Below are 24,745 nucleotides of genomic sequence, written 5' to 3' on the forward strand. Positions count from 1 at the left end.
GTCTATCCGATCGGTACTGTAGTCATGACCAGCGTAACACGTTCTCGAGGCGGTCGAGGCGGTCGGTGTGGTCGGAGTCGTCGATCTGCTCAAAGCGATCGGCGCAATCGCGACTCTCCATCATGAAAGAAAAGCTCTAATGTACGGTTGACGCGGTCACGGCGGTCTATAGCGGTCGGTATGATAAGGAAAATCGCTCTGGAACGTGAGAAGCCGAGAAATGCATCAAATTAGACGGCCGAGGCGGTCGAGACTATCGGATCCGCCGCTCAGGGACATGAGGGAGGAAAACAGGTAATCATTGCTATAGTCATGGGCACTACATGGTCGAAGCGGTCAAAAACGTCGTGCTGTGCTCTCTCGGAGCCATTTTTCAAGATCTCCGAACCCTTGCACTTTTTTCTCCTCCTTTGAACACACGTCCAATTTTTCATCAGTACACACACACACACGACACCACAAACAATTTGTCATCAACGCCCGACCACTCACATAAATCACACCGAACATACGGATCCAATTTTTTTCCGCATCGGATATCTTTTTGCTGCAAAAACCAAGAGAGCAGCAAAAAAAAAACAAGGGGACCACTCGGTGCCTATTGTTCTCCTTATCTCTTCACTCACATCTTCTTTTCGTCGTGCTCATTCTCAATTTCGGCCCGAGTGTTTCACCCCTCGTCCCCTTGCCTCCGTTTCTTTTATTGTCGCAATGGCAGAAAAGATAGAAATAGTGTGGGAGGCGAAGAGGGTCGTGGTGCCAGATGGCAACATTCGTGAAATGTGTCTGCGTCTCTCCGCTTCATACACTATTTCACGGGGATTCGAATGATTTATCACTGGAATTGAGAGAGAGAGAGAGAAGAGTCTTCTCTCTCTCTACTTTTCCACCGATTCTTGGTTTGTTTCGGGAGGACAAAGAGAGGGGCGACACACCACTTGGAGTTGACGTTTGGGTGTGACACATGGGGGGAGATATCTGGTTGGAGGTAGGCTACGGTTCGAGGGCCTAAAGAACGAGAAAAAATTTTTAAATGAAAAGTACAGTACCTGTTCAAAAATCTTCAAAACTTGGGGAAAACCTGTTGACTTTGGAAGCTTCTCCTAAAATCCCGTATATCCCCTTATATTTATTTCTACAGACAGAGCAAATCTTAAGCTTTATTTTTGTAGTAGACCTTACTCTTATGAAATGTCTTTCTGGAGAGTTATAGCCGGTCGAAATTAGAATATTTTGGCTGAGACATGTGTACTACGGATTTGGTGCTACAACTCTAAAATGAGGGCTCGATTTCAACTACAAAAATGGAGATCTAAGTCTGTTTTATAGAATAAAATTAAATCCGCTATAATAAGTAAAAGTCTTATTAACAAAACATACAAGTACACCTATAATATCAGAAAAAGTTAATTTTCTCAAATTTCGGAAAATCGGCCAACTTTGAAAGAGTTTAACTCTGTTAAATAGTGATCCCATTGTTTTGACTTTTATATAAATTAAAAGGTCTAACCTAGATCTCCAAATTTGCAATTGATTATTTTTCCATGCAAACACAACCTAAAAAGTTATGGGATGAGGAACTAATACTATCGGATGTCCAAATTTTGAGAATTTCGCAAAACGCGCTGACGACACGCCAGCACAAAGGGAAGCTATTCACGCCTGATTCGTAAATGTTTATCAGAAAAACGAGACTCAGGCACGCCAGACAATTCAATTTTTTTGAAAATCGGAAATCGGGATTTCCAGCTTGAATAGTATTAACTTTATAGGAAGTGACCGTACCTAACTGACAAATACTTCTACAACATCTGTTATGTTTTCAATTTCTGACTTTTACTTTATTTCTTCATATCGGTGTAAAAACTGCTGAAAATTTGCTGACAAGCCAAACTTTCACCATTTTCAATTTACGGTGACTCCCATGACGTAACCCATCTACAGTACCCCTCGGATCCCATACGCCGCAACTGTTACATCACCCTGATACCCTCTGCTACCACTTGCGCAACACCACTATTCCACCAGAAAACTATTCGCTTTTTCTTCTTCTGCTACATAGACGCAACGCCACCTGACCCCCCTCCTTGGTGACCTCTAAACATAAAATACACCAAGACGGCTTGTCAAGTTATGAAGGGAGTCGGCTGGGGGTGTCTTCAAAGAAATTTTGAAGTGGGGGACTGAGAACTTTCTGGGGATTTTTAAACAAACATTTTTGTTGAAAGGGAACGAAATCTCAGAACAGGGATGCCTACACACATAAAGCAGATTTTCAGTCTTGATTCTCTACCGCCCGTCTTGATATTCCCACGCTACAGTAACCCTTCCTCCCAAAATCCATAAAACTTATAAAAGTCCTGTACCACCTGGTGACGCTCCGTAAAAATAAAATGTAGACTAACTATAAAAATTTGCATATCGTACTATTTTTATCGCTCTTTTTCTTATCATTATTCATAGTTTTGTAGAGAGGTTTATGATCTACAGCATTGAAGGGAATAAGAAGTACAGGGGGTTGAAAAATCAAACTTTTGCAATCGCGCTCCACTGGACTCCGCCTTGGCCTACAGTTACAGTAGAGCGAAGTTACAGAACTGTCGCATTAGATATAAGCCAAATACTTTAACACAACCACACTCCACTGGATTCCTCTGCGTCTTTCAATTTCCCACACTATTTTTCTAGTTTCGGTAGAGCGCAGTTGTTACAGGCGCGTAGTTCTTATAGATTTAAATTTTAAAACTTTAGATTTCAACACAAGATCTTCAATCTTTCAAATTTCGCACTAAACTTTGAGACTTGTCAATCAACTGCCCCTCCCCAACAGATTCCAGAATCCAAAAATACACTAAACAGAATGAGTCAACTTAATGATTGAGTGAAGAAAAAAATGGGGGGGGGGGGGGGGCAGAAATAATTTCGAAAAAAAGATGAAAAACGACGAGAGAGAACAACAAAAAACAAAAAGTACATAGATATCACGTGGTGTTATGTGTTGGCTGCTCACTGATGACTTCCTGATGAGATGCGGGAGAGATGGGGGGAGAGCCAATGAAAAATAATGAGAAGTGGTGGGGAGGGGAAGGGATAACTGAAAATGAGAAGGAAAATTGGATATAATTGGGAGCATGTGGGACGTTTTGCAACAGGGACGTTTGGAAACTGGGAATTTCTCAGTCAAAATCATTTTGAGATTCAAATACTATCAGGTTTTCTTGCAACTGGGACGTACACCAATTTTGACGTTTTGAAACTGGGACATTTGGCAACAAGGACGTTTTGCAACTTGCAACTTTCAGAATGACCTGTTGTAAAGTGTTGTAATCCGAAAAAGTAAAAAAAAAACAAAAAAAAACTTGTTCTGCTGAAAATATCCCGGATTGGAGACAGCTTGAAAGTTTATAGGTTTATAACAGGAAATTTGGAATCGGTTGTTTTGAAACCGAATATTTCAAAACAGGGACGTTCTGGAACCCAGAATTTCAGAGCTGAGACATTTTTAAACCGGACACTCGAAAACCGAGACGTTTCGGACCAAGAAACTTTGAATCCGAAGTTCCGTAATGAAAAAAGTCTTAAACTATGACATTATCAAGGCAGAATCTTCAAAACTGAGAACCAGCCGTTTTGCAACTGAATGTTTTGAAACCAAAATCGGTGATTTTGAAACCGGACATTTTAAAACCGGGACGAAAGTTTCCGAATTAGACTTTTGTGAACTAGGACATTTTAGAACCGAGACGTTTCGGACCAATACACTTTGGAACCTGAAGTTCCGTAACGAGACAATTTGAAACTAAGACATTATCAGGCTTCAACAAAACTGGGACGTTTCAAAACAGGTGTTTGGACATTCCGTAATTGAGATAGAACTCGTGCAGCTGAAAACCAGACGTTTTGCAACATGTCTTGGTTTGAAAACGAGAATTCTACATAAAATATTCTCAATCTTTTCCTATTTTCTCATTCTAAAAATTTCATGCTCACGCTTGTCTCTATTCCAACCAAAATAGGCATCACACCATTGCTTATGTACATTTTCAATTATTTTGGTATTCTTCTTGGTATGTTGTTGTTGTTGTTTATATGTCTGCTATTCCTCTCCACGAGACACCGCCCAGTTTCTTGTCCTCTATTTAATTCAATTTAGAGACATGGAAAGGAGAGGGGATGTTAGAACCCTAAACACACATTCCAAACGTTTTTCGATTAACGAAACGATGCTGGTGTAACATTTGTGGGAGATGAGTTTAAGTGTGATTTCCAGAAGTGTTCTGTGGAAGGACCGTCAACTTTCAGAGAAAGAGCTACAATTAAGGGAATCAGGGTTGAGAATTAGCTGAAACTTTGCACATATATACTTTCGACCCTGCTCTATCACGTGTCGTTTTCAAAAACTGCGCAATACGGCTTGTTGCCTGGAAATTTGGTCAGAAAATATTAGAAAAGTTACAAAACTTATAGGTTATGTACATCAGAGTTAAATCTATATTTTTCAGTTCAAGTGGAAAGTTTGATCAAACGCTACTTCACCAGATTTCAAATAGCATACCGTGCCCGGACTGTAGCTTGTCAGGCAGGAATTGTACAAAAAATTAGTAAACTACATACATACAAAAATAAAGATTGTAATTTTCACTTCTATAAAAATATAAAATATCTGATTTTAAGACCACCTTTTCAAAACTAGGTTATTTTCTGCCAACTTGTGTAAAAAAACAAGAAAATTTCTCAAAATGACCGTTGCATTTTCCTTTATTAAAAAAACTGAAATTTTTCTGATAATGACTTTTTCAATTTTTAACCTTATTTCTCAATAGAGCGCATTTCATAAGCCTTCGATTAAAATGCTCTCATCCACATACATATCACCTTGTAATCTCATAATCATTAAAGTCACTATCCCCCGCACCTCTTCTACACCTATTCATAACCCACATCTCTAGTATAATCCACCTCAAGCCCTTATCCCCTCTTTTCTCCATTGCTCTCCCCATTCCAACCAACCGCCCGTTTTCATATGATTCCCATGGTAACAGAATGAGAGAGAGCAGACGACGGAAGTAGGATGCGGACGATAGGATATACACATAATTTTGGAATTTGGAGTCGAGGGACGTTCTGAAACCGCGGAAGCTTGGAGAAGCTTAGAACTAAGATGGATAAATTGAAGCTATGTAAAAAGCAAAACATTCAAAAATCTCGGAACCAGGGACTTTTGTAGCCAAGACGTTTAGGAACAAAGACGCTTTGAAACAGAGACAGCTTGGAATCCAACATTCCACAACTAAAGTTCAGAAAACGAAGCTTCAACGATGTAGGACGTTTCGAAACCGTCGCAATCTAACCTCTTTGAATTTGGATATTCTGCAACAGGAATTTTTCGGGATCGGATGGTTTGAAACTATAAGATGTCGAATCTCCGTGATTTCGGGTTCCAGGACAATTCTAGAATTCGAACCCTTGACTTTAGGACGTTTCAAAACCGAACATTTTATAACTTCTCTGCTCTCCTATCTGTTCCCAAAAAAACTCGTCAATAGGCACTTCTGGGTACTTCGTCATGCACCTCCTCTCCCCTCCCCATTCAATTTCAATCTCCCCCTGGCGGGTAACAATGTACTAATAACAGTGAAGTGGTAATTGAAGGTCAAATAATAATATGAAAGGGGGGCACGAATATGCGCAAATCCGGATAAAAAGAGTAGAAGACCGTTTGGGGCACACAGAGAGAGGCAGGAAATGAATATATGCAAATGGGTATTGTTCCGGAGAGAGGGGGCTCAGGTATAGAAGGTATTCCGGTCAACACCTCATTATTATTCACAAAGTATTGTACTAGTAGTAGTATTGTATTGTTACACTTTAGGAGTGGAGGACTACAGAGAGTGGGGATAGGGGGAAATTTTAAAATGATATGGAAAAGGGAAGGAGGAGGGACCAGAACTGAAAAATGGATCAAAACTGGAAGAATCCGAATTATGGAAAAGGGGAGAATAGTAGAAGAGCTTCAGGTGAAAATCAAATATACATTTATGTCTTGGAATCGGGGAACTTTTGGAACCGGAAATCTCGGAACCGGACAGTTGAGAACAAAGATGTTCAGAAACCCTAGAATAAAGTTTATTCGGACGATTCGAAGCTAAAATGAGAAAAATTGGAAGATCTGGAAACCGGACGTTTTAAAACTGGATGTTCAAGAACCGAACGTTAAAGATGAGAATTCCGGAATAATCGAGACGTTTTAAAACTAACAAGGGAAGTCTTTGGGGACGCCACTTTCAAACGACCTATAAATTTGGCATAGGTATTTTCGACCACGGGGAGTCCATTTCTGCATTCAAAACCTGCTCAATGTCTCTGCGAGCCGAGTTATGAGCTCTCAAACTTTTCATACGGATAAGCTTTTTCACATGGAATTCCAAATCGACAAGTAGTATACGCAAGATATTCTTATTCTCGCAACGTACGAGCACAGGTGAACCTCTGGGGAACCCAAATGGAACCGCGCGGTGGCGTTTATACCGCCGATTTGGAATTCCATGTGAAATGGTTTATCCGTATGAAAAGTTTGAGAGCTCATAACTCGGCTCGCAGAGACATTTAGCAGGTTTTGACTGCAGAAATGGACTCACCGCGGTCGAAAATACCTATAACCAAATCTATAGGTCGTTTGAAAGATATACATCTGGACCTACTGAAACTAGGAAGTTTCAAGAGTTGTAGCATTCTGGTACAGGTCATCTCACAACTTGGACGTGTTGAAACTGATTTCCTTCTCGAAACCAGACGATCTCAACCATAGCAGTTCAAAACAGAACGCTCCGACGACCTAGGACGTTTTCAAACCGTTGCAACCTAACCATCACAAATTTGGACATTCTAAAATCCGACATTTCGGAACCGAAGACAATTCAAAAACTGACAAGCTAAAATTCGAACGATTCTAAGCTAAACACGTAAATTCAAAACATCTAAATACCGGAAGTTTCAAAACTGGATGTTCTAAAACCGGACGTTTTAAATAAGTTTCAGAATGTTTTGGAACCGGACCCGCAAAAATTTAAAATTAAAAAAAATTAACAAAAAAGCAATAAAAACTATTTTCATTCACTTCTGCATCCTCATTCTCCATTTTTGATCAAAACAAGGAAAACAAAAAGAAAGTATTTGTTTTTGGTGTTCACTAAAATTTTAGTACTCACTGTTGATAAGAATGCTATCAATACGTGACCCAACAATCTTTAATTTGATGTTTGTTTTCTTCATTAAACATTGTTTTAATTCAATACCAAATGTGTAGACTTTGAAAATAGGAGGGGTGTAGAGCGACCTTTATGAGTAATTTCGAAGAACTTGAGTCAGAAAATCTGTAAATACACTGATAGACACGTACGATTTATTTTCGAACCTGGGCGAAAAGTACTACTAATGTTCAAATAAACTTCAAATTCATATCGTTTATTGAAACGATAGGCAATAAGATTATTTAGAAGTAAACAAAGTATTTTCAAAGAATTTCCAGAATGTTTCAATCACAGTCGAACCAGACGTCGTTACGATGAGTAATAAGGATTTGATGGGGTGCATATTGGCCAAATATGGAAAACATTGAACTCAGATTTTTAAATATACTTATCATAAGCCAAAAGTGTGCACCTTCAAATAATTTTCTGTAAAAAAGAAGTTTAATAGTTTCAGACAATAACAGACTCCTGGTATCACCACATACAGTTTTAAGCGCAGTGCCGATAGATAAAGGTCAAATCAGTTCTCATATGGCTTATAGTATTGGTCAAAATTTCAATACTCTCAGTTGACAACTTTTTTGTACGGTATCTCCATAGAACGTTATGATCCGCTTAGAAAGACATATCCAAATTGGACTATTTTCAATGTCTATGCGTCGCCAAGACAGAGTCTATAAATGTTTTTGTTTTTAAATTTTTAGAGGGAAATTGACAGCTACAAAAATGAAACTCTAGGTCTGTCTGCTTATCTCTTATCCTGAAAAAAGTACTGTATGTGACTACTATATCTGTCTCAGTAAAAGACTCGGACGTTTTTAAACAAAAATCGGGCCAACGGTAGGAATCCAGAGACTAGTGTATCAATTAAATGCTGAAAACAAGACTATTTTGACTTCATATTCTGTTTTCGCCGAACGGCCTTCTTGTAAACATTTATCGATATTTGTGCAATTCCAGAGCAAAAATCAACATTTTCACGATCGTGAGATATTCTGAGGCATTCAGTGATATCGTGACACATTCACAAACTTGACCACTTTTAACTAAAAACTGCAAGTGTCGCATTCTTTATGGCCAGTACTGTACCACGTCAAGTTCTCATACATATTAGTTGTTCCACTTCCATTCTCATCCCATTGTTCCATTACTTCCCTTCACTTTCCCATAACCATTTCATTTCATATTTCATCTATGTGTTCATGTCCACTATCCGAAATGTTCCTTTGTTTCTTTCCTTCCCTTGTCAAATGTCATCACAATGTGACGCCATTTGACAGGGCGGACTGTTTCCAACGATAATTCACTTTACGTAAAACCAACTGTTTCTTTGGTATACAATGTTATGGGGGTACGGTGGATAAAGATGGAATAAAAAGGGGACCAATGTTTCGCAAACGCGCTGAAGGCGCGCCAGAATAAAACGTTGATTTTCGATCACTGAAAATATCTGAAAAAGGTAAAAATAAAATAATCCAATTGATCTCTACCTGTTGTCGTGGTTTTCCAACATCCTATTATTTTTGAATGTTATTTCGGTTGCGGATTGGTTTTGATGGATAAACACCCATATTTGAATTGGTATGCAATTTCAACAATAATAATAAAACGACTATTATATTTGGATATTATTGGTGTAGTTGGAGTCATGCAGACAATATTGAAAAATCGAAGTGAGAGGGCGGTTTGAAAGAGGAAAGTTGTGGAAAAGTGCAAAGGGACTTGAAGATTCAAAATTGTGCAAAGATACGGGGATCGGGACAGTAATGCTGACTTCCGTAAATACTTCAGAAAGTATGTGGAAATTGCAGATTGGCCAGAACAGTTCATGATTCAGCACTCATAGTGGTTTATTCGGTGTTTTCATTTCAAACTACAGTACCGTCCAATAAGATAAACAATTTAGTTGTTGAAGTTGACAACTTTTCTGTACCGGCACTCCCTGGAGAGTATTGTCATTTTAGGGGGAAAACTCCAGACTTGTCACGGGCCGGGCTGGGCCAAAATCAGGAAAAATCTCGGCCCGGCCCGGCCCGCTCGGCCCGTTTTGAAACATTTTTTCAAAACATTTGGTGTTTTTGAACTTTTTTTTTGGAAATTTTTGGAAATTTTTTGAACTTTTTTGAAAAAAAGTATAGTTTTCGAATAAACATTTAAAATTGAATCAAAATGTGAATATGTATGATAATTTAAGCATTTTTACTTTTTTTTTTCGAAAAATTTCAAAAAAAAATTGGTAAAAATGGGTATCCATTTTTGAATCCGGGCCGACCGGGCCGGCCCGATTTTTGACAAGTCTGGAAAGCTCGAAAATCGCACTTTTTGCACTTCTCTGTGATGATTTTTCTCGTTGTTCCGTGAGGGCAAGGTTGTCGTACGGTCGGCCGGCTTTTTCTTTAAAATTTCAAAAAGCCGCGGCCGGCCAAAAAAGTTTTGGCACCAGTAGGGGTCAAACCCTGGTGGTCAGACTGGTACCAGAAAGTCAAAAGTATAGTCTTTTTTTCAGTTGAAACTCTAGAAAGCCGCGGCCGGCCGCGCCCCTCCACGGCCGGACGCGATTTCTGAAAGCCTTGCGTGAGGGTGATTCCTATGAGATTCCGTTTAAGTGCGGCACGTGTGATTCTTATTCCTTCGTATAGAGCATTTATGAAAGTCCATGTTTCTGATTCCATATGTCAACGCGGGGACGACAGTGATGTCGAATAGTTGGAGCTCGAATTTTCGGACATGGCAAGGCATCTGTTGTGTTTTTGATGTTGTTGAATGCTCCCCATGCTGTTCTTCGTCTTCTATGAATTTCCGGCTCTGTGTCGTTAAATGATGTAATTTTTATTCAATTCATTCCGAACCTATTTTTAGTCATATGCACCAAAAATTCTTCTCTTCCGCGCAACTCAATCTTGGCTACTTTTGTTGCGTTACAGAGGTATCGGTTTGCAGTTTTTGACAACGGATTCATAGAAAAGGTTTTCACTTACGAGGTAATTCATTTCGTAAGCTAATGTTTAACACATTGTGGCGTTACCAACTGTATTGAATGTTATTGTTTTCAAATGAAAAAAATAAATCTAGGTAAGACAGGATAAAGTTTTTTATGGCTATTATAAACTTTAAAAATTTTGGAATTTTTGAATTGTAGAAAACCACAAACCATCCCAATCAGTTCGCTTCGGAACATCATCATGAAATATGATATTCTGTGTTTTTCAGCCCTAATTGAACAAATAATTGTTTTGTAAAACTTTACACTCCTTAGAACCAGGGTTGGGAAATCCCGGGCCGGGCTGACAGAAATTTTTGCCGGCCCGGATTAAAAAAATGTGCACAATTTTTTTTTACATTTTTTTTTCGAAATTTTCATTGAAAAATAATCAAAATTCTCCAAAATTCTCGTAAACTTCAGTTTTTATCGATATTCCAAAACATAGTCGAAAATTCGACTTTTTTTGCAAAATAAAAATTCAAAATTTTTTCGAAAAATATCAAATTTCTACAGTAGCCGGGCCGAACCGCATACTTCCAGGCCATCACCCCTACCTCCTTTCTACAAATTTCAAAATACCTGATGAGCCATTAATTGCTCTATCTGAACTACTTCAATAATTTCCTCTCCTTCATCTTCTCCTTCTCGATTTCTCGAAATGAATGAGTCAACCTGAGGAACACCTCCTTTCAAATTCTGTTTTTGCTTCTACTTCATTTTCAAAATTCTTCCTTTTTTCAGATTGCAAAAACAAATCTTCTTGCTCTCTCGAGTTTTTTTCTCGACATCTGCAATTCAATCTGTGTATTGACAAAACTTGAAAACTAGAGAAATAAAAAACAACAATGTTCTTGAATTTCATTTTGTGCAGTGTTGGAAAAGAAGTTTTAATTGATTCTGGAAATGTGCAATTTTGCAAAAAACGGCTGGCGTGACTTTGACGCGTTTTTAGTCTAGAGATGTATACTTGAAAGGCATGTGTTTTGAAACGTTTTTCTGTCAAAGGTTATTTTGGAGTTCCGAAACGTCCAGTTTTGAAGTGTCCGGTTTTTTCTTGTTTTGAAAAAGTAATAGATTCAAAACGGTCGTTTCGAAGTGGCTAAGTTTCAAAACTGTTGTGGTTCGAAACGTCATTGATCACAGTTTTGAGATGTCTCAATTTAAAAACCATGGTTTTTTTTAGTTTTTAGAGTTCTTGGCTTTAAATGATCTCCGGTAACTCGTCGGTTACAAAACATCCAGTTTCAAAGTGTTTAGTTTCAAAATGCCACGCTTTCCATGCGTCACAAGATATTTTGGTTTTGAAACTTCCACTTTTGAATCACTTGTTTTCACCTTGTCTCAGTCTCAAAGCAATTCGGTTTCGAAACGTCGCGGTTTTAATACGTCCCAGACCCATCCAACACTCTAGTCAGACAATATAAAAGTAGTATATATTCTGCTCTCCTGTCCTGATCTGTCTTCTTCTTGAACTTTCCCCTTCTCCTTTTTTCTTCAACATAACAGAGCTCAATTTCTTACCCCTGCATTTCTTGATTAATTGCTCTCTTCATCTCTTGTTTAGGTGCATTCAATTGGAAACAGAGAAGAAATGAGTTGAAAAAGTAAAAGAGGTTGACTTTCTTCTCGTCACTTTCTAGGAAAGAAGGTGTCAACACTCGCCCACTTTATGGGGTGGAATGATCTATTATGTTTTGTTGCAAGAGTACTATATAAACTCGATGCATGTTTTTGATTAATTAGGTGAGCTGGTAAACTTCGAATTTCTTGTCAATTTATTTCAGCCTTAAGTAAGTAACTTTGATATTGTGTCACGGTGTCATAGATAGTCTCACAATGATAAACCTCATAGCAATATTTAGTAGATCTCGAGCCCTGACCTATTGAATCAAGTTCAAAAAGGTTTGACTTTGAGAAAGTTTGCACCTTAAAATTGCTGATTTCATAAAAACGTTTACGCTTGTTCAATTTGCAAACCGTACTCATGAACGAGGAAAAGTTTCCACTATAAAGATAAGACACACTAGATCAACTTTAAACAAATGTTTTCAGTTTTGCATAACCTGCTTTTTTTTGTAGTGTCATTGTTTTTTCCGGCTGTAGTTGAAACTGATGCTAAGAATGTCTTTAGTATGTGAAAATTAAAACACTCCGCTGAGTTCCACTAAGGCTTCCACTAAGACTGCATGATTAGTAAACGTTCCTCGTTGGGCGCGCTAACAGTGAGCAAAAGTCCTTGGACCACCATCAAAGAGCGTCACCCTCTAGGTTGGGTAATCTTTGGAGTTTTAGTCATAGCAATTGTAAAAGCTTTATGGAAAATTTTGATTTTATACATTATAAAACCGAAAATAGAAAGAATGAGATTAAATAAGGTGTGGTGCAACCAGACTATTTTGGGTCCGTAGGAGATTAGGGTAATTTTTTCTGACTGAAAAAAAACTACCTTAGGATTGAATCTAGAAACCTGCAATTTGGCTAAGTTGTAATTCTTACAAATGAAAGTATGGAGAAAAGTGACTGGCAGTCAGTAATAGAAAGAACGACCGTAAGCAGCTTAAAAAGATTCAGACAATATGGCGTCATTTCGATAACTGCTCTTATTTGAAATTGAAAAATCTCTGCTATGCTAGTACGCTTCTAGATTGCACAAAAACCGTTAGATTCCTATTCATCATCGAATCTTTTCCAGGCAACTTTAATTCCTACTTTTCACTACTCGACCCATCTATAGTAAGTAAAACGAGTCATTCGAATTTTAACTCTGAGCCGTTGCCATTTTTTGTAGAGAGTGTGTTTTCAGGAAAAATGCCAGGAACAAAATTCCAAAATCAATGTGGTACAGATAACCTATAGTCCGCCAGGACGGAGCCGCGTGGCACATGAAGTCTGGAAATGTTTCAGACTCTTAAAGCGTCTTAATGTAGTTTTTTTCTATATGTGTGTTTGTTTGTCCTAATAAGTTTCACAGCGTTCCCAGAGGAGGCTGGGTGACCTACTCTTCTGATACGTCATGATGTAAAACCCGAAACCCACCACCTCATACCGAGATGACGTGTGCTTTTCACGCTTTTCCATCACCGAAAAACTCAAAAACTATACACACACCCACTATTTCCTTCTTATTTTCTTTCTCTCTTTTCCAAATCACCTACCTCTACCCAATTCCACGAATCCAATATGCTTCCTCCTTCTCCTCTCATAGATCTTTACGCCTTCTTCGTGTCCCAAACCACAAAAAGTGTCAATTAGTGTGTAGAGTCCGCGCCCGAAAAATGATTAGTACTGGGGTCTCGAAGTCTTGCTGACGACGACGACGCTGGCTGACGGCGTGAAAAGCAATTTTTGTAACGAGCCCTGGCCACTCTTTTAATGGTGTTTCTTATTGGCTCAAGGGGAGGGGCTGGAGGGGGAAAGCAACTCTATATAGCATATCACTAGACTACTTACATCATATCGCTTTTATTTTCTCACTTCTCCGAGATTACTTCTCTGAGGCTTCATTGATTGCTCTGACCACTTTAGTAGTATGGACACCATAAGCTTCAGTCCGGGTCTCCATGGATTCAGTATGGAGATATCAGAGGTGCCACACATACTTTATTTTTGCGATTTAAAATTGGTATTAAAGTAGAATAGGGTCAAATTGTAGTCCGCTGACATTTCCCTTCTGCGATTAGTCAAAACTTAGGCGGGACTATATAAACTACCGAATAGCAGACTTCGCAGGCAAAGTTTTGTCAGGTTTCCACTTTTCAATGATACTCATCTACTGATTATACTCATCTCATAACTCCACGGCCACTCGGCATTTTTTCCTTTCTAGAAGAATTCAAAAGGAAGTAGATGCCATGATGATTCTGAATCTGTACTGTTCATCAACTATGCCATTTCGCAACCAGTCTTTCAAAAACCGTGCAACCAAAAGAACTCATATCTATGTATGTTATCTAGAATGACAGTCATCCCTATTTTCTCTTTTTCATCATTACATCAGCTTCGTTTGTAGTATCTAGCTATTTGTGAGTACTGTCACTCATTCTACAGTGTCATGAATGAACACGCCAGAAATTTCCGAATTAAAGTTGCAAAGTTACAAAACATCTAGTTTCAGAACGTCCTAAATAAGAACACAAATAGAAATTAGGTGTCAGGTAGTTCCAGCTTAGGAAATGGACCAAATTTGGAGCCTGATTCAAAAATCTCCTCATTTCTACTCTCCAATCATATTTTCTAGAGCAGTTAAACCATGTTCCCTTTTACGGATGACCCAGACACTTCAATTTTTCCTTTTTTTCTACAAAAAAACTCCTTGACTCACTATCCCTCCAGACTACTCTTAATTTGCTCATACTTCTCATGTCTATCACATGAAAAGAATGAGTCATTTATTCGGCCTTCTTTAATTCATAGACACACATAGACTTCCGTTCTTTTGAGAATAACCTTAAGAACAATTTCAGTGCAATGTTTTCTAGACAACACACTATTTTCTTTGCTTTGACCGATTAGTATATCCAGATATTGTTATCTATAATTATTTGTAAAAAAGAGGGAGGGGCTCTGACTATGAGATTCTTTTTTTTTTCAAAAAAGTAGTCGTTGAACGGAATTTCCGCTCATAAGCCATCGTCTACCTTAAGTTTTCGAACAAAATTGATCTGTTTACCCATAGATCTCTGATTTTCGTAAGCATGACCTGGATTGAAGTCTTGTTTAGTTATTGTTTGGTCACATAAAACGCAATATGTTAGAAATGACATGAAAGAAGTAACAGAGCTAGTAACTCCCCGTGGTTTGAGACCGTGTTTTTTGGACGTTCCGCAACCAAGACACTTTGAAACTAACAAAATTTAAACTGTGACATTCGAATGTCATAAAATGTTAGGTTTTCAAAATTATAACAACCAGTCGATTCAAGCCTACACCACCCTCATGGGTGCTTTAAAACAATTTTTCTCGAATTCAAAACTATGATATTTTGAACCTAAAACTTTTTGAAACTATGGCATGTAGCAACTGTCTCCAATTACTTGCCCTGGTTGAGCTTGAAAGATTTTTGAGGTTGCGAAGTTTTAAATCTATTAGTCACTATTAGCAAGACACAAGACTCTTACAACTGCGCTCTACCGAAGCAAAAGAATATTACGTGCAAAATTGAGAGACTCAGAGAAAAGATGGTATTATTTACGTATCGCCCCCCACCGCAGTAGAACCCCCCACGTTGAAATCAACCTAAGAAGAGCCCCCCACCCAGTACAAAACAGGTGGGGGCTTCTTCCTCACGGCGGGGGGTTCTACTTAAATTTGTACGTTGAACAATAAGCCCCCACCAGTACAAAGTGGGGGACGATTGTTCAAGAACCTGGTATTCTTTACTTATAGCCCCCACCCCCCTAGAGCCCCCCACCACGTGAGGAAATCATTTAATTGTAATCATTGAACTGTTAAACATCAGCCCCCCACTATTGAACATCCGTCCCCCAATATTAAACATCCGTCCCCCACTCATTGAACAACAGGCCCCCACCATAGAATGACAGGCCCCCAGAACGCATCTCTCCAGTATTTTTACCTAAGCCTGAAGATTTGGAGGATGGTGAATCAGTTTTTGCAGAAATAAAATGGAGGGGGGGCTCATGTTCAATGGTGGGGGTCCGTTATTCTATGGTGGGGGTCAATTGTTCAATGGTGGGGGCTTATTATTCTATGCTGAGGTCATATTTTCTGATATTCGCGGTGGGGGGCTATTCTAAGGTGCTTTTTGGGGGGTGCTTCTTCAATTAGGGGGGGTGCTAAAAGTAAATGTCACCAGAAAAGATACATTTCTCAAGGGGATTTCGGTGAAGCGCAGTTGTACGAACTATGCTGAGCTAATAGATATCATAGTTACTCATTCAATCGTCTCAGATTTCCAGTATTACAGGTGAGAATTGTTCCAATCGTGAGCTCCAAAAATTACTGGTACAGATTTCATATAATCTCTTCAGGACTACATATGTTTCATTATCACTATCCCTCCGTTTTCTCTTTTTATTTCCGATTTTCCCTCTTTTTAATTTCTCCCTACTATCTCTCCCTTTATTCCAGATGCCGTCATTCCACATTCTTGTCATCCTTCTCCTCCTTGCCACCACCATCGTCTCCTCGTTCATCCTCCAAGATCTTCCACTGGAACGTTTCGAACGGAGTGGTGGACACGACGAGTTGTTTGCTCCACAGCAGTTCGAACGACACGCTCGCTCAGGACATGTTTACAGGCCGGGTGGCAACTTTTGGCAGAGATATAGATATAGGTTCGTTGATTTCTTTTTGGGGTTCCGAGCCAGAAAAAAATTGTATAAATTGCATACATTTTTGACATAGTGAATATTCTCTCAAAACCTTCTCAGACCGTGATTACTGTCCCTAAGAATGACGTAGTACTAAAATCTGAACATTTTCGATCAATCGAATGACGTAGACTTCAATCTCTGATTGGGTCTTGATTTTTTTCAGTTAGCACCTGACGTAATATGAACACATTTAATATCGGCTATATACGTTTGCAAAGATTGCTTTTAAATTGGATATGATACGTAGCTACCTCAAAAAAAACGGAGCAGTGTGAGGTCACTATTGGAGTGATTTTTTGAACTATAAATAAATGTAACATGCACCAGGATGAGCTCTTCAAAATGTATTCAATGTTAAGCCCTGGGGCATTCAGAATTTCATTTTTACAAACGTTTTTGTTGAAAGTGCTTTGACATTTTCCAAATAATTATTGTCCGACAACTATTAGCTCAACACTGTTCTTACAACTGCGCTCCATCGAAACCCACTTGATAAATGTCTATTTTTATCTGAGACTCTCAATTTCGCACACAATTTTCTTCGGTTTCGGTAGAGCGTGGTTGTAAGAAGAGTGCCATGCGAATATTGAGGCGTAATCTAATTGAATTGGTATGATGTATCAAGTGAGGAATATAATCACTAGTTTCACCACACTGTATCTAACAAAAAGTATCGTGATTCCTTTGGACGTTGCCGACTTTGATAGTGTCCCATGGTGTCAGGAGTAACCTAATTTTCATAATTTTTAAATAAGTAGATAGTCCAAGATCTTTCTTTTTGTAGTCGACAGTTTTTTTACGGTTCGTACCTGATAAATCTTGACGTTGAACAATTTGACAGGTGTACGTGGAAATACAGTAAAAATCCCAAAAATTAAACATTTGATTTCAGAATGATGTCCGGATAACGTTCCCCATCTCTCTCTCCGATCCATTCCAATTTGACTCCGCATCTCTGCTCCTTCTTGGGATCTCCTGTTCACGTCTTCTCCCCTTCATCTCCTTTTTTCTCTTTTTGATACCATCCCGTTCTTTTTGTTTTGTCATATTCCATCACTCAACTCTCTCATTCTTTTCCATTTTCTCTGTCCTACCCAAATAAGTATTGATTTTTGATCGATAAGAATAAAATGCTTTCGTTAAGAATTGGTCTGCAAGGACATCAGAACTGCACAGATCTGTATACAGTTTTATTTCCGGATAGCCCTCGGCGTACTACCAATTAATCAAAGTAGTCATATAAGAAAGGCAGAATTTGGAAAGTTTTAATTTTGATTAACAAAATACAAAAAAGCTAAACATTTCTGTGACTGCTCACAGGATAATTTCTTTTTTGCAAAAAATTGCATTTTACCTGAAAATTCAATGTTTTTACACAGAAAAAGTTGCGATCAGAGTAAATTAAGATAATTCTGTTGGGGAGTTTCAGTAAAATAACCACTATGGGTTGTTTCCAGTTCCACCTCATATAAAGCCTACGTTTTCTGAAACTTCACATCATTGATAAATACGTGAACTTTATTCGAATATCAGAAACAGAATCGGCAACGTCGCCAACTCTGTGAAAAACAATTGAACTGGAGGAAAAATATAAAAACACGTGAACTACACAGGGAAGGAAAGAATTTCCAGAATCGGCAAAGTTGCCGATCCTGTTATTAAAAGAGATTCCAAAAAATTTAAAAACGTGAACTCGGTGACAGTAGAGGGTACTTCGTGGATAGAATCGTTCTTCGAAATTGTGAAAACTGTCGATAAAATGAAGTAGATGCCGACGATATATATTAGATGGGTGTCATACAAGTCTAAGTTGTCTGAAATAATAATGGTTTATAGAAAACTTTGTTTTTTGTTACTAACCTTTGTGAAGTTTTATTCCAATTGTATCAAAATGAAGTGAGTGATAAACCAACACTTCTAGTTATTGATTCAAAAATAGACTGACAAACTGATAATTTGGGTCCTGCAATATGAATTTGTATAATGTTGTATACGACTTACTTTTATGCCGCAAAAGAAAACGAAAAATATCTGAAAACACTACCGCTGAATAAGAAATGAATTTTCTTTACATTCAAATAAATATCACGGAATAAAAACCGTTGAAAAAATATCAACGTGCCCTAGATTTATAAAAACGCGGCTCAAGAGCAATGTTTTTCATTCTCGCACTATCCGAATGCAAAACTATTTGAAAGCGTTTTTCTCGCGGACAGGTAAGTCGTATACAACATTATACAAATTCATATTGCAGGACCCAAATTATCAGTTTGTCAGTCTATTTTTGAATCAATAACTAGAAGTGTTGGTTTATCACTCACTTCATTTTGATACAATTGGAATAAAACTTCACAAAGGTTAGTAACAAAAAACAAAGTTTTCTATAAACCATTATTATTTCAGACAACTTAGACTTGTATGACACCCATCTAATATATATCGTCGGCATCTACTTCATTTTATCGACAGTTTTCACAATTTCGAAGAACGATTCTATCCACGAAGTACCCTCTACTGTCACCGAGTTCACGTTTTTAAATTTTTTGGAATCTCTTTTAATAACAGGATCGGCAACTTTGCCGATTCTGGAAATTCTTTCCTTCCCTGTGTAGTTCACGTGTTTTTATATTTTTCCTCCAGTTCAATTGTTTTTCACAGAGTTGGCGACGTTGCCGATTCTGTTTCTGATATTCGAATCAAGTTCACATATTTATTTTGTCAATGGTGATAGGCAAGGCTGCTCGGCAGTCACCGGCAACTTTAGCGCGGAAGTTGGTCGGCTTCTGCTCGGAGGTTGGTCGGATTCTGGACAAGACCGCTGCTAAAGCCGACCAAGATACGACCAACTTCCGACCAACTTCTGACACGGACCGCATAGAACCCCTCGATCGCCTTATTGATTTATTTTTCGCGCACAAAAACAGCTGAAATATCATATATTACAATTTATTCACTAAAAGGACTATACATAAAAAAGTATAAGTTTTAAAAAATACAAAAAAAACAACTACATACAATGATTTTTTGAAGTATCCCTGGAGTGCTCGCATTGTTGTCCAGATGTAGACTTCGCCAGTGAATTTCTGTAAAATACATTAATTAATTATGATTTTTACTTGTAAATATTACCTTCTGACAATACATTCAAGGTGGGAAGTTCGCACTGTTTGCTTTTTAGTGAGAACCTGAAAAAACTTAGAGATTTCTGGTTATGAGATAAAAATCCACTTACGATAACTTTTCCACTGAACTTGTGCACCTCCACTAACGAAATTCGATTTTTTCCATGAAATTTCGTAATCTGAATGAAAAATAATGTAAGATTTGATACAAATAAGAAAAATTCACTCAAAAACGAATAAATAAAACTTCGGAAAATGATTGAAAAAACAAAAAGCACGCGTTGCGAGACACTCGACGCTCTTAACATCCGACCAAGGTCCGATCAACTTCTGGGCAGCCGACAGTCATTTCGAAACTTGTGATCAGAAGCCGACCAATGTCCGAGCTAAAGCCCACATTCTCTTAACTTCTGACCAAAAGGTGACCTAGATCCGACCTAAAGTCTGAAATCGTTAAACTTCCGGCCAGAAGGTGAGCAAGATCCGATCTAAAGCCGAATCGACCTCAACTTCCGCCCAAAAGTTGCCACACGACTGCCGAGTGTCGCACGGCCGGTTGCGGCCGGCCGCAGCCCTCTTTTTTTAGGGCCGTCGAGGCCGCGGATTAACCAAATGGGCTGAATTTTAGTACATCGACTAATCTTTTGGTCCTCTACAAGGCCGCCTGAAGAAGCGAAAATTTTTCATGGCTGGGAACTGAGATATAGAATCGGCCCACGGCCTTTTTGACAGCCTTGGTGATAGGCTATAATACTGTATGTATAATACTGTGCTTCAAAACTGAGAGAGGATCTCATGATTGGCGCATTTTTCTCGTTTTCTAGTTATTTCCTGATTTTTAACGCTCGCATACGAGAATTTTCTCAGTTTTGTTTGAAATTTTCATTTTGAGGAGTTTTCTGGGCTTCAACATAAAAATTACAAAACTTCAAAGAAGTTAAAACGAAAACAAAAATTTCCAAACTCTGGCTTTCTTATATCATCGGTGAAAATAAAATCAGCAAAAGGGATTCCATGATCCGCCAAAAATCCACACTTGTATACTCTAGTAGGCATTTACAGTTATCATTTCGAAGCAGTTACGTAGCGAGCAGCGTTAAATCGTCCTGGATCTTCTCAATTGACAAGTATAGATGTTTTGACGGCAAGACGAGTTAGCCACAGCTTTCTAGCAAATGTTTCTTTAAATTCTGACCGTTAGAACACTTGTCAACCGATCTTTACCGATCCTTGCCAGCACTTCCAACCTTGTAACTATCTTGAAGACTTGGATTATGAGCAAAAAGGTATACCAGAATGTAGTTCTACTTTATATGAACTAAGTGAGGATTTGTTACTTCATGGCAGTTGGGCTAGAATGAAAAATCTTCCAAAAATAGTCGGAAGAACAGTCTAGTCAATCCTGCGGTACAATAACCAGCTCTAAGTCAGTTCGTAATTTTTTATAGACATAAAACTCGTCGAGACCTACATTTTGGTATATTTTTCAGTTCATGGTATTAATTGCTTGAGTTTGGAGTGTGTTCCGGTCCGGCGTGTGTCGGAAGATTGTTGAGAAAGTATGAAGGGTTACGGTAGTGCGCTGCCAATTTTCAATGACGAATTCATACCTACTTGTCATCTTTCCTTTCTCTTACCTTTCAATGTCACAAAATTCTATGACTGGTTTTTTGAACTTTCCCCTGTATTTTTCTCTTTTCCCTCTCTCACTATCTCTCTATTTGCCTTATCAATTGTTGAATTGTCATCGTGGTTTCCGCGTGTAAATACATATAAATACTCGTTTCAGTTTTCACTCTTTCATTCTCCTCTTTGCAATGGTCCACTACAAACTGACCTACTTCTTATCGCGTGGTCTTGCTGATGTCTCCCGTCAACTGTTTCATTTGGCTGGTGTTGAATTCGAGGATGAACGATTGAATCAAGATCAATTTCTGAAGAGAAAAGAGAGTTTCCCATTCAAACAAGTGCCAGTTTTGACGGTTGATGGTTTGGAGATTCCACAGTCGATGGCCATTGCCAGATACTTGGCAACGAAGTTTGGTAAGTGAGCATTTTTTGTTTCGAAAAATTGGGTCAGGTAAAATGTGTAACAAATATAGGGGTCGCAATCATTCTAGAATGTCCAGTCCAAAAAACGCTGGCCGAATTTTTCCGTTAAGTTTCTAGGGCACGGAAATTTCATCCACTTTAATTTAGCGATCTAGTTTCAATATTGAGAGAACAATGTTTTTCATATCTTTTAAATAAAAGAAAGACAGTTCGTTTAAAAATGGTCAAACTTGGCGTAAATTGGCTAAAAATCGTTTCAAAAATTGGTTTAGTCTCGGTCTAAATTAGGTTTAGAATGATCCAAGTCGCCAATTTAGGCTTCTGGTGTAGATTTACGGAGCTTTTGTTAAGATTTACAGTACTGGCCATAAAGAATGCGACACTTGCAGTTTTAGTTGAAAATGGTCAACTTTATGACTGTGACACGGCCTTCCTGATAGTCTTACAATATTGATTTTTATGGAGTGTATAGATCACAAATAGAGCTTCATTTTTGTAGTTGATAACTTTTTTGTACGAGCACATCCTAATAAGTTATCATTTGTCAAAGTAAACAGCTCAGAAACCTCTCTTTTTAGCACGGAAAAATGGCAACAATTGCGAGAAATTTCTTTGACGATTGATAACTTCTTCGGATGTGCTCGTACAAAAAAGTTGTAAACTACAAAAATGAAGCTCTATTTGTGATCTATACACTCCATAAACAATCAATATTGTAAGACTATCAGGGAGGCCGTGTCAAAGTCACAAAGTTGACCATTTTCAACTAAAACCTGCAAGTGTCGCATTCTTTATGGCCAGTACTGTACGAATTTTCTGTGTTGGCAAGGAAGAACTTTCCGCTGGCCTAGAAACCCAACGGAAAAAGATCGGCCATCACTGTCAGTTTTGGGCATTTCCGGGATAAAACTCGCGTCTTGGAAATTAGGTGTCCTCATAGAAATGCCCACAATTTTATGCATATTTCATAAGATTTTCCCAGATTTCCATAAATCCTTTTCGAAGGAGACTAGACTCTTTTTGCCCCAAAAATTCCTTTTCCATTTGCAGGATTCGCTGGGAAGACCCCAGAAGAATCTGCGCTCGTCGACGCATTCGTTGATCAATTCAAGGATTTCTATGCGGAAATCCACGATTACTTCTATACAATGCTTGGATTCACTCAATTAGATGGAGAACAGCAAAAAGAGAAAGTGCTGATTCCGGCAAGAGACAAGTTTTTGCCCCTTTTGGCCAAGTTCTTGGCAAAGAGCAAGTCTGGATTTTTAGTGGATTCAGGGATCACTTTCGCTGATTTGATTATTGTTGATGATATGACAACTTTGATTAATTGGTGGCCACAGTATGCTGAAGGGTATCCGGAGGTGAGTTTCTCTTAAAAAACTGTCCCACTTGGCAATTACTGGACAATTAATTCATACTTGCAAACAGGGCCGAAACGGGCCAACACGGGCCGGCGCGTAACTCGCTTCAAACTGAGTTTTATGAGCTGAAAAATAGACCAAAATGTAATCTCGGCGAGTTCTATGTCACTGATATAATACGAGCCGGATGATTATTCGTTAATGTGCCGCGGGCCGGGCTAGAATGGCTTTTTTGGCCATTTTCGCGGTTTTTTAGCACTTTTCCCAGCCAGCGGCACAATAACGAATAGCCATCCGGCCCGTAGTAGGTCACGAAGATAGAACTCGTCGAGATCTACATTTTGGTATATTTTCCAGCTCATGAAATTAAGTTTGAAGCGAGTTACGCGGCGGCCCGTTTCGGCCCGGTCTGCAAGTATGTAATTAACTATTCCTGATTCCAACGATGCAATATCGCTTTCTCATCTTATTCGCATCGTCTAGAACTTCTCTCTATCTACTCTATAAGACACCGTAGACTCAAAGCGCAATTACTCCTCCTGTATAAATTTATAGCTGGCGCATCTCATTTTCCCAATCTCAATTCCTTTATCAGACTGTCAAGTTCTCCACGAAGACCCATGACCCTCATTTATCTCTCCCCCCTCTCCGACAATTTTTTCTCTTTTATCCTTCCCATCTGGAATGCCATCGTTGCCAATGTTAGTAGTTTCCTCTCCCCCTCCCAATTTGAACATCTTCTTGACTCTGCCATTACCCGGTTTTAATTAATTATCTCATCTGGTCATTTTGTTAAATACATATTATTCTTTTCTCATTTAATTTGCCTTCTTACGGTTATCTCTTCCCCCTTGCCAACTTGTCTGTCTACCCTCCTTTTTATATGTATTCTCATTCCCCGTTTCCTATGTATCATGTCATCCCTATTTTCTACTCGAAACTGTCTCGTGAGGGATCGTTTCTAGTCTTTTGAATCTATATGGTTTCCTTTTAGTCGCAATAAATTTAAATTTAAATTTGAATCTGCAAATTCTCAGTTTGGGTCTGTATTGAAATAGCATCGTAGCTAAACCATCGACTAAAAACTGAATTTTTTCAGATTCTCGCGTGGCGTGAGCGTGTAATGAACTACCCAAAACTGAAGGAGTATATTGAGAAGAGACCAGTCACCATGGCTTAAACAGCACTGATAAATTGAGTTATTTTTGAAAAAAATTAACATTTTGTTGTAGTTTTTCATCTTCTTTGTTTTTCCAGTAAATAATTGAATTACATCTGTCGTCTGTTCGCTTTTTTCTAAATTATTCGTTTTTTTTTTTTGATAAATAGAATAAAGCCCGTGAGAAACTTAGAAGTTGTCAAAATCGCTTACAAAGATAACCAGGAACCATGGCCCTGGACTGCGAAACACGCTATAAGCCCAACCATCTAAAAATTGGATATACAAATTGTTTTTCCGTCAAGAACAAAACAGACTTGCAACGGGCCGGAATTAAAATTTCTCCGGCCCGGCCCAATTTTTGTAGGTTTCGAAGGTTGTTGGAAAATATACTTCAGGAAAAATATGAAAAATTTTCAGAAAATAAATTTTTGGACAAAAAATTGTAGTGAAAAAAGTTCGAAAATTCAAATCCGGGCC

At 38.5% G+C, this 24,745-nt stretch overlaps 2 protein-coding genes across 2 annotated transcripts; both read left to right on the forward strand.

Moving 5' to 3' along the window:
• Positions 1–16,323: 16,323 nt before the first annotated feature.
• GCK72_004732 (uncharacterized protein) lies at positions 16,324–16,599 on the forward strand (the record flags this gene model as incomplete). Its single annotated transcript, XM_003097070.2, has 1 exon — positions 16,324–16,599. The coding sequence occupies one exon, from the start codon at positions 16,324–16,326 to the stop codon at positions 16,597–16,599; it is 276 nt and encodes a 91-aa protein (XP_003097118.2).
• Positions 16,600–21,507: 4,908 nt separating this feature from the next.
• On the forward strand, positions 21,508–24,286 carry GCK72_004733 (uncharacterized protein; the record flags this gene model as incomplete). Its single annotated transcript, XM_003097068.2, has 3 exons — positions 21,508–21,733; positions 22,793–23,106; positions 24,206–24,286. 3 exons carry the CDS (start codon positions 21,508–21,510, stop codon positions 24,284–24,286), a joined length of 621 nt encoding a protein of 206 aa, XP_003097116.2.
• Positions 24,287–24,745: the final 459 nt, after the last annotated feature.

The sequence above is a fragment of the Caenorhabditis remanei genome, chromosome II, assembly GCF_010183535.1.
Source record: "Caenorhabditis remanei strain PX506 chromosome II, whole genome shotgun sequence".
Classification (NCBI taxonomy): domain Eukaryota; kingdom Metazoa; phylum Nematoda; class Chromadorea; order Rhabditida; family Rhabditidae; genus Caenorhabditis; species Caenorhabditis remanei.